Source organism: Ceratotherium simum, chromosome 32 (assembly GCF_057802395.1).
Source record: "Ceratotherium simum simum isolate JZ-2026a chromosome 32, ASM5780239v1, whole genome shotgun sequence".
NCBI classification, from domain to species: Eukaryota; Metazoa; Chordata; class Mammalia; order Perissodactyla; family Rhinocerotidae; genus Ceratotherium; species Ceratotherium simum.
Genome location: NC_141931.1, coordinates 7,791,585 through 7,802,177, shown reverse-complemented (window position 1 = coordinate 7,802,177; position 10,593 = coordinate 7,791,585). Strand labels below are relative to the sequence as shown.

The window sequence follows — 10,593 nt, the reverse complement described above, 5'->3', positions numbered from 1 at the left end:
AGTTTGTCCTCATACGTACAGCTGAAAAAGTTTAGCTTTGCTCAGCTGGAATTGGAAAAGAGGATGTGGATAATGCTCTGATTCCTGAGGGGGATGAGGGGGGAAGGGTGCTCCCATCATGGATGGGCCCAGATCATCCATCCCACTGCATTTCTCCACATCTTTAGACGGCTGCACTGTACGCATAAGAGCAAGAGAAGTGAATGCCATCTCTCCAACAACCTTGTTGACGCCAATAAATGTTTGACTGAAACAAATATGAAATTTAATTTTAGACATGGTAAGTTCAAATAAATCACTTGGTATCATAGTAGAAAGCAGAATTTGTTCTACCATGGGAAACAATATAATAAATACCCAAGTGCAAAAACAATTTTCAAGAAAGTACACACATAATTTGAAGATACTTTATTAAGATCAAAGGTTTTCCATTACATTTATTTATAAATCTTTACTAGTCAAAAAGAAAATAAATAATAAAAATCTATACCTTCAGGAAGCTTTTAAGAACATAGTTTTGTAAATGTGAGAAGTTTACATGTTTGTCAATTTTAAATTATTATAATTTAGATACATTCAATCATTACATGATACTGGGAATGCCAGCCTTAAAGATATCAAGAACATCTATATTGGTAAGTAAAATAATAGTAAAAAATTGTATTTCAATTTCACTTTTTTATTTTTAACCTACTCTAATTTGTTAATCATGGGAATATAGAATTTCCTTCTTGATCTTGGATTTTAAATATATGGACTTAAAAAATATAAACATTCCTCTTCTCTCAAATAGTGGCTGACACTCTGTCTTGGGAGTGGGCTGCTAAAAGAACCAGTCGAGTGAGGAGTGTGTGTGAGTCTCCTTGCTGGAGGAGGAGGTTGGGGATGCAGAAAGTACAGAATCACTGGTTTTTTGCTACAGTGACCAACAAGCCCTTGGAGTTGGCTCTGCCTTATTAAATTTTAACCAAATCTCTAAGCATCAAGATGGCCATGTAAACGTAACTTGCAAGACCACAATTACTACCTGATAAAAAGATTTCTCAAATTGCCAAAGTGCCCCTTTTCTTTTATTTTAAAAATATTGTTCAGTTCTAGTGTAAGAAGGGAGAAAGGTCTAGACAGTTACCTTTTTATAACACCCTCATCATCACCACCAACAGAAAGGACTGTTTCCCCCACCCTACACTATAACTCTACCCCACAGTAAAGAATTCAGGGAAATGTCTGCAAATGGAAAAAAAAAGATCAATGCAGCTATTTCAAAACAAAGAATTTGGGCTACCTAAATTACTCAGATGATTGCCTAAATTATTATACATTTCCCATTACTCTTTGTACAGGAAGTCTTGATTTATAGGAAATTTTAGTCAACATTCAAGAGAATATTCTACCCAAACCCTCGGTGTGAGACTTGTCTTTTCTTAGACCAGCCACACAATGTTAAAGTATGGCTTTATATCAGATTTGGCAACCCTCTTCTCCACTTTTTTTTTAATAAATTGCTTGCTATTTAGCTAAAAAACTTAGAACTCACTGTTTGGATTATGTTGTTAAATAACATGTAGTCCGATTATCTATTTTGGTGTGAGTGTGTATCAAGGTCAGTGCAGTAGTCTTTGTCTCTGTTTCTTATGTGAAATTTGACAGGTCTGAAGGAAATCCAGTGGATAATGCTATCAAATGTGCGGTGCACATGTAACACACATGTGGATCTATCTGTGTACGAATAAAGGTCAAATATTTACATGGAATGTTGACTCTGACTTATAAAACTATTACTTTAAATTAGGACATCTTTACATACAATCAGTTTACTTTATGAATAGCCCCATTTGATAATTAAAAAAATATGCCTTTCAAATATTTCATAAATATATAAAATTTCACTACATTCTATTTTTCTTTAAGCATGACATCTAAACTCTCTTTACAAATCAACAAAAAATATTTTTTCTGTTTGAAAGTCACAGATGCAATGATTTTTGATTGGCAGGGTTTTACTGCATGCAAGAATGGCAGGACATTTCTAGTATTTTGAGCTATATAATTTACTTGCTGAAGATCAGTAGTATCAAAGAAAAATGAGAGATCTCATCTAAATATTTACAATATAAGAGTCTTTCTTAAAATTCTTTAAAAATGGCAAGATTAGGATGGTTATCTAGCCAGTGTTAAAAATTATTTTGATGATGAAGAAATAAGTTAACATGGAAAGTTTTCTAAAATACACCTTAGTGCAATTTAAATATATGGTGATCAATTGCACATATTTGACAATGATCATATTTTATTTAACATATGTATCAGTAACATGTAAAACATTTACTTTTAGAATAGGAGTCACATTCTTATAATTTATTGGGGAAAGTCAAAGCCAGCTAAAAAAAAAACCCTTTTGGTGACTCCAGAAATGTTGTCTGAGGATTTACAAATAAAAATGTCCTTTGTAATCATTACTTGCCCCAAGGTATCACCATTCTTACTAAGACTAATGCTGTAAGGAAGGGTTTTTAGTTATATATATAATAAGGGAAGAGGGAAGACAGACTTTTAAAAATTTGTTGAGTCACTGATATGTACTCATAAGGAAGGCCTTCTCAAGCTATAACATGAAGGCTACTCACTAAGGAAAATTTTCAGTAATTCCTTTAAGATTTTTAAATGCACACACTGTCCATATATCGTGTATATGTAAGAGAAAAGTTGCAGTTTTAGAATAGTAAGAGGACTCCTCCTTACTCTCAGCCTTATTCTCCTTATTCTCAGGTGAATCTATGATGATCCACCCAAAAGACAGCAAAGCTGTCCCGTCTGTCTGGAGCTGCCAAGGCGGCTAAATTAATACTTTCACCTGCTAATATGAGAACGTGATGGCAGTGACCACGTCTGAGACCAGCCGAAGCACTGCACTCCAATGTATATCCTCTAGCGATGCCTCTCTAAAGTTCAGCCTCATCTTGCAGATAGAGCTGCATATTCAAGACAACCAGAAGGTTCAAAGCTTTGCTCAGAATACAGTACTCTGCAAATTTTGATTTCGGATCTTATACTCAAACACTGTTTGAAATAAGGCTGTAAAAAGATACAAACAAAATCAACATTCAGTTTTAACCAAGATTGCTCATCTATAACAGTGACATAGATTAAAAAACCCTACCACCAAAATGCTAACTGATTTAACATGCACACTACAAAAAAAAAAAAAAGAAAAAGTCATTATGGAAATTTCCCTTAGTTATGAATGTAACCAGCTCACTGGAACCCAATGGGTATCTGTCTCCAATTTATCAAAAGTTGTTTTTAGCTCATTGAATGCCACGGTGAGATCATCATTTACTATAATTTTGTCAAAAAGATGACCATATTGACTTTCCATTATCTGTGCAGATTTAATCATTTCTTGAAAGTCGTCTTCCTACAAAAGGAAGTATTAAAAAAAATTGTTAGCCAGGCCATTACATCACTTCACATTAATGCCAACATTCCACAACAGGTTTATCTAACACTGTTCTGTGCTCCTTTCACCTCAGCCAGAAATGAAAATCACCCTCTTTAACTACAAGTTCTTCAGAACTCATAATTTCTAATACTATCTCTCTGATTTGCTTGTAACTAACTGCTCTGACAAGAGTCAAGAGTCCCACCTAACCTCAATTTCAGGATAATCAGTCCTGAATTGATAACTCATCAATATAGGGATATTTCAGTATTAAAATAGCTATGGGAAAGGACAGAACTCTTTATTCTGATGCTTTTAGTGGCTGCATTGTTTATGCTTATTTATAGCAAGGAATCTATAACATAAATTACTTTTTCAGATTTGGATACATTTATAAAAGGACAGTTACCATGTCCCTCCTACGTCTCATTAGAAGTGGGTCCAGGGCCCCTCATAGTCACATTTTTGAAACGAGAAAGTATTTTAGTTGATTATATAACTCAACTCTATATAACTATATACATAAATGTAAGTGAGCCAAATCTTAAGACAATGTTATCATTTACTATCTTCATTGAGAAACTTTTAAATTTATAAGTAGTACAATAACTCTACACACTGCAACATACTGAAGTAACTTCAGAGTCCACATTTCAATGTCATGGAAGATTTCACAACAACAGAAACTGGAGTTAACCAAGAGCCCCAAGTAACTAACGTCATGTGACAGCGTGGATACGTATCGTATTTCAGACGAAAGACACTTATCAAATATTGGAATCAAAAACATAATCTGTATTTTGTAACCACAATTAATAGTTTACAAATTATACAGACTAAGGTTAAATATGAGTTAATTAAGGCGGGGGAAGCTCTTGACATTTAATTTCTTTGCATTTTATTTTTGATCCTAAAGTAGAATACATTATCTTAAGGTTAAAAACCAAAAACAATGAATGGCCTTGCCAGAAGTCATTCGAGTCACTAACGTACCACAGTTGCCATTTCCAATAACACTCACAGGAAATACAAATGCCATTACCAAATAATAACACGAGACTACTTGCCCTATACCTAAAATGGTGCTTTTTCTTTTACTATCTCAAATATGATTGTTGATGCAGAGACAAAAAAGGCAAATTGTTAAACTTTTCATTTAGACTACTAATGAACAGCAGTAACTGACCTTGGTATTTTTCCCTTTAAAAATAAGGCTAGTCTGAAAACTAAGTGGTCTAATTTTTATATAAGTGTTCGGCCTACAAAAGTTGTGTAAGTATGCATAATAGCATTCAAAATAGTTTTTGAGTCAATGTAATATAAGGCTCCATCCATAGAGGCACAAAAAGCAATTCCAGTGCAATCATTCAAAATGTATGTACTAAACACAACTCTCTCTCTCATAGATTGTTGGATCACGACGTCTATTACAGTCTTTCTAAGGTTGTTGCCACGCGTATATGATTTTCAGTTCTGCTTTATGTCTTGTCACTAAGCGTCCTCATACTTACTGTAAAGGGCTTTGCAGCACCTTGGTCATCTCTGCTTGAAATAATCTTTGCATTTTTTCTTGTCTCCCTCAAACGCTCTATTGATGGAGGTTTTATAAATATCACATATGGTTTAAATTCTAGTGTCCTTAAATGCTTCACTGTCTGCAAGAAAGAAAACAAGTTTTCTTATATTTCTTCATAATGTCTTGAGTGAGTTTTACAGTAAAACTGAATTTTCTTTTTAAGGAGAAAATTTCTTAAAATTATTTTCTAATTAAGGTCAGTAAGTCTTTCAATATATTATTATTCAATCAGTTGTTGACAGTTAAATGTAATAAATACCCCTGAAAAGATGCTGGAGAATGTAACTTGCTTTTAAAAATGTTTTAAAATATGCCATAATTAATACCTAACAGAAGCAGCTAAAAATACCATGAAACAGATTTTTAAATCAAATACTCAAAAGATACTATGAGTTAAATAATTTTCTGCACATGAAAGTCTTCCAACCATCCCATTTAAGCCTCTTCCTGACCTCAAGCATGAGTTCTTCTTCTCTTTCTCTTTCAGTCTACCCTTCAGAGTGTCCTAAAAGGGCAAGGCTCCTGCTCTCCATGAAGCTTGTCAACATTCCCCCAGGAAATATTTTATGTTATTGACACTGTGCTTCTGGGGATTCATCTATAATGAAGGTGATTGATAAAGGGTTAGAGTTGAGGGATATTCTTAATCTGTGTGTCAGGACCCCTCCAGAATATGAATATAAATCATAAACTGCACTGAAAAGTTCGGCAGACATGTGATGTGAGTGTGTGAGTGAGGTAGGGGTGGTGGCAGTGGGGCGGTGGTGGTGGTAGGCAACAGAGGGGCTGGTGAGGTCCTGCGAATGCAGAGTTTAAACCACGCCGAGGGAGCTGGGAACAACTAGACCCAGGACACTAGCAGACAGGTTCTGCACAAGCAGGAGTATCCCATTCACCCCTGGTGCCTAAGTTAGGAGTCAGTGCCCCTGATGATTCTTGGGACTCTTGTAGTCCTGATTCTTCTTCCTTAAGAGGAACAAAAGGCTTCTCCAGGTCATTGTGGCTCTTGGAGGCTGTCCACCCCAGGGTGTAACCATCAGTGGAGGGAGGATCTGTGGCCCCTGAGGAACAAAGAAAATGCCGTGGGCTGGGTTTCTGCTGGAAGACATGCGATTGTAAAGGAACTGAATGGCTTCACCACTGGCATTCTCAGTCCACAGTGGACATAAAGAGTTCCCAGGGTGCCAGGCAAAGATCCACCCAAGAGCTGCAATGAGGGTCTCATGCAGGGCGATTCCTGTGACGTGCCCCACAGCTCTAGCTGGGGGTTTACACTTCTAGGATCTATACAGAACCAGAATCAAAGAAAGAACAACAACCAAAATGTCCATTGTCAAAAATTATAAACACTTATAATAATACGTAACACATAAGAAGACATTACACATACAACATAATGTATTTTGTAAAATACAAAATATATTGAAGAAATATCTGAGTCATTATATTTGGCAAAAACTGAAGATAAGCAAGAGTTTCAAACACAGATCTCGAGGCCTCCCCTACTCCTCTTCTCTAATAATATGGGCTTTTTTTTCACCAAAGAGTTCTCAAATTACATTTAAATGCTTTTGCTATCTTAGAAAAGCCACATATATGCCCAAAGTGAGTAGACTTCAGATTTACCTCCTATTAAAATGCTCACATGAAGTGTAGTGGAATACACGGGCCAGAAGGGTGTAAAATGGTTCATTGTTTACTTACATGAGGCTGAACATCCAACAAACAAACTTTGTTTTTCGCCAGGACAGACCGAACTGAGTCTATGCTTGTGCCGTAGTAGTTGTTTTTATATTCACCATATTCAATAAACCTGTAGAAAATTAGACACGCATCAGAATCATTTGTGAATTAAAAAAATATGTAGGTGGCAAGACATAATTCATACGTAAAAGATATTTTTGCTGAATGTGTATTTTACTGTGTTTAATAAAATAAATAGGGCCAAGTACTCCAGAATGTCAATTTTAAAAAATCTTCTATTTTACATTTTCAAATCAGTAACACTTGCTTGTATTACACTTCAGCAGAAAAAAGGAATTCGGGCCAGCAGTAGTCTAATGTTTTCCATCACCTCTTTTTCAGAACTAATGCAATGCAATAAAACAGCGAATAAGCCAAACAATAGAAACTACTGAAATTTCACTGCACGCTACAGAATAACCACGCTCAGCTTCAGAACGAGGGGAGGAGCTGGTTGGTGGCTAATGGAACCAGGGCAGCCGAGTACGTGCTATAAAAACACAACTGCTGTGCCAAACGCGAAAAAAGCATTTTGATGTTTCAATAAAATCTCATAATCCTGCATTAAAATACACATTGCTCTCTGATACCCTAAAATATTCATGCTAACGCAAATGGAAAACCTGGGGGTAGGAGACTTAGGGCTAGCGAGAGGATATGGTACAAGCAGATGATTAACATTACTTCAATTTTTTGAAGAGCCAATGAGACAGAGATTTGTGTGTGAAGGAGACTGTGGAACTAGAGATCTATTAGCTGTTAGTTTTTAAAATAAAATTCTATCCAAATTATATGTGAAGATTCAATTAGTGGGGTGGAAAGAGGTCATAATATACTAGCAACCTCCCTTCATTCTTCAAAATAATTCCTACATGTTTAACTTACCAGAAATACAGCACTTCTAGGATATTTAAAAAATTACAGGCAAAGATTGATAACAACTATTAAATGAATTACCACCTTTTTATCAGTTTCAAATATTAGTATAAAACTTAAAATACATTTCAAATGGAAGGGAACCCTCAGTTGTCTAAAACTGGATATACAGGCACATGCTTAAAAACAATAGTCGCATAAATATTCTTAAAAACTTCCACGTACTTGTTATTTTGTACATCTGTCTCAAACAAATGCTTGGAAATGAAAATGTATTCAACACCATCACTCTCCTGGCTTCTTCTTGCTCTGGTAGTGTCTGTGATGTAATTAAAAAGAGTTTAGAAGAGTCTACATCAGCCACCCTAAGGAAAATACTAAAAAAGAAATCACTGTGTTATTTAATTAAAGTAACTTTTCTTAAACAAGATTTTAAAACTTATAAAAAAGCAAATTAGCTAATAAAATATAGTAAAATGTCCTTAATTCAGATTTTCCACTGATATTAAAAGTATATTGATTTGAAGATGGATTCAAAATTAAATTGCATTGTGTCTGTGCTAGTATTTATTATTTTGAAGGCTCTCTAATGTGTTAATTAAATAAAAATGGTATTTAAACCCTGGAGGAAAAAAACCCTTTCTTTTGCAAATAATACGCTTATTATCATTATTTACTGATCCTTCTTCATTGAAGCAAGTCTAGTGCCCACTATGTTGTAAGGTAAACTCTGAAATTATTTTATTGTCTTCCACACATGGCACATAGTGGATATGCCATCAATGTTTTGTTTTATTAACCGAATGAAGTCGAAGACCTCTATGTGCTACTCATTCCTCCTTGGCAAAGATATAAACATCTTTTTGGAATACTACTGAATTTCCAGACTTTCAGTAATTTTGCCTCATTATTTGTTACTGAATTGTAATGGAGCAGAAAATACAAGATTAGCTTAAAAACAAAAACAAAAATCCCTAAGGCCTGGCAGTGCTGTTATGGCAAGTGTGAAGTGACTACAGTCCTTCCTTCCTGCTGATTCCAGCTGAAAAGTTGAGACCCAAGGGACCTCTCTGAGCACTCTGAAAAGAAACACAGGAGGTAAATTGTGGAGGGGAGTCAACCTGCAGGGAGAAGAGTTTAACTTTTATTTTCTCTTAGCTTTGCCTTTAGGGTGGGAATCATTCACAGAGCAGCATGGTGAATAAACTAATAGAAGCCCTGAGGTTTTGGTGAAAACACCCAGGAAAAAAAAAGCCCCTGTGGGTTGGAGAGTGTGGAGAGAGTCCAGGAAGGGAGAGAACCAGAGAAGGAAATACTCTACCTCTGTGTATGAACCAACACTAGTCTAAGAATAACCCCTGAGCTATGCACGTGCAGTGCATACTCAAACCAGCACAGTAAGGGCTTAAAGAAGTGAACTGAGATTAGAATAGACAAGTCTCAGCCTAACCCCTGAATAAGAGAACACATCCAACCAACGCAGAAAAGGCTTAGAGAACTAAGCTGAGATCTGAACCATGCACATGAGTTTCAGACTAATCCCTGAACAACATGTGACCCTACAAGTGTTTGGGTCTGGACAGAGCAGACCCAAACCAACAGAGCAAATGTTTAGAGAACTGAAGTGAGATTTAAACTACAGCTCACAGAAAATGAGATAGAACTTAGGGTCTACAAATAAACTGGTTGATCACTTGCTAAAATAAAAACATCAACATTCTCCAGAATACTATAACAGGACCTAGAGTTGATACTACGTTGCATTCATGATATCCAGAATGCAATTTAAAATTATTCACCATAAAAGGACCAAGAAAATATGACCAATTCTCCATAGGTCTCAAGACCAAGTCTCTGACAGATGACAACCCTGAATGATCTAGAAGTTAGAACTATCAAAGACTTTAAAGCAACTATTATTGTAACTGTGCTTCATAGATAAAGGAAAACACACCTGAAATGAATGAAAATATGAATTCTTAGATAAATAGCAACTATAAAGAACAACAAAATGGAAATTTTAGAACTAAAATATACAATATCAAACAGAAATAAATCACTATTTGGGCTCAGTGGCAGAATGGAGATGGATTAATATAAATTACAAAATCTGAGCAACAAGGAGAAAAATGATTGAGAAAATATAAATGGAGCCCCAGGGACCTGTGTGAAAATACTGAAATGTGTAACGTGTATAATTGGGCTCCTAGAAGGAGAAGAAAAAGAGATTGAGGCAGAAAAAAATGTATTTGAAGAAATAATGGCCAAAAACTGCTAAAATTTGGCTCAAGACAAATTTTACAGATTTCAGAAGCTTAACAAATGCCAAACAGGATAAATTTAAAGAAAACCACACCTAGCACATCATAACCAAACTACTAAAAGTCAAAGACAAAGAGAAAATCTTGAAAGCATCTAGAAAAAAACCAACACTGTACACAAAAGGGAATAATGATTTCAATGACTACAGATTTCTTATCATAAATCATAAAAACAAGAAAGCAGTGAAATAATATCTTTAAAGTACTGAAAGAAAGACCTATCAACTAAAATATTCTTCAGGAATAAAGGCAAAATAAAGACCTTTTCAGATGGAGAGAAACTAATAGAATTCATCAGATCTGTTCTAAAAGAAATATTCAAGGAAGTTTTTTAGGCTGAAAGGAAATGATAAGAAAGAAACTTGTATCTTCAGAAATGAAGAAAGACCAAGAAAAGAAGAAATAGTTGAGTATATATAGAAGTCTACTTTTTTCCTCTTAAGTTGTTTAAAATATATATGACTGTTTCAAAGTAAAAGTTATAACACTATCTGGTGGAGTTTTCTTTTTTTTTTTTTTTTAAAGATTTTATTTATTTATTTTTCCCCCCAAGGCCCCAGTAGATTGTTGTATGTCATAGCTGCACATCCTTCTAGTTGCTGTATGTGGGACGCGGCCTCAGCATGGCCGGAGAA

General features: G+C 35.1%; 1 protein-coding gene across 7 annotated transcripts in view; it reads right to left on the bottom strand.

Moving 5' to 3' along the window:
- Window positions 1-397: 397 nt before the first annotated feature.
- Window positions 398-10,593, bottom strand: part of MPP7 (MAGUK p55 scaffold protein 7) — a 264,230-nt gene continuing 254,034 nt past the window's right edge. For all 7 annotated transcript variants that reach the window (XM_087420720.1, XM_087420721.1, XM_087420722.1 and 4 more), the window contains 4 exons: window positions 7,863-7,956; window positions 6,723-6,831; window positions 4,954-5,097; window positions 398-3,418 (listed from right to left, as the gene is read on the bottom strand). In XM_087420720.1, the coding sequence (XP_087276846.1) occupies window positions 3,239-3,418; window positions 4,954-5,097; window positions 6,723-6,831; window positions 7,863-7,956 (527 nt within the window). In that variant the 3' untranslated portion in view covers window positions 398-3,238. The remainder of the gene's footprint in view (window positions 3,419-4,953; window positions 5,098-6,722; window positions 6,832-7,862; window positions 7,957-10,593) is intronic.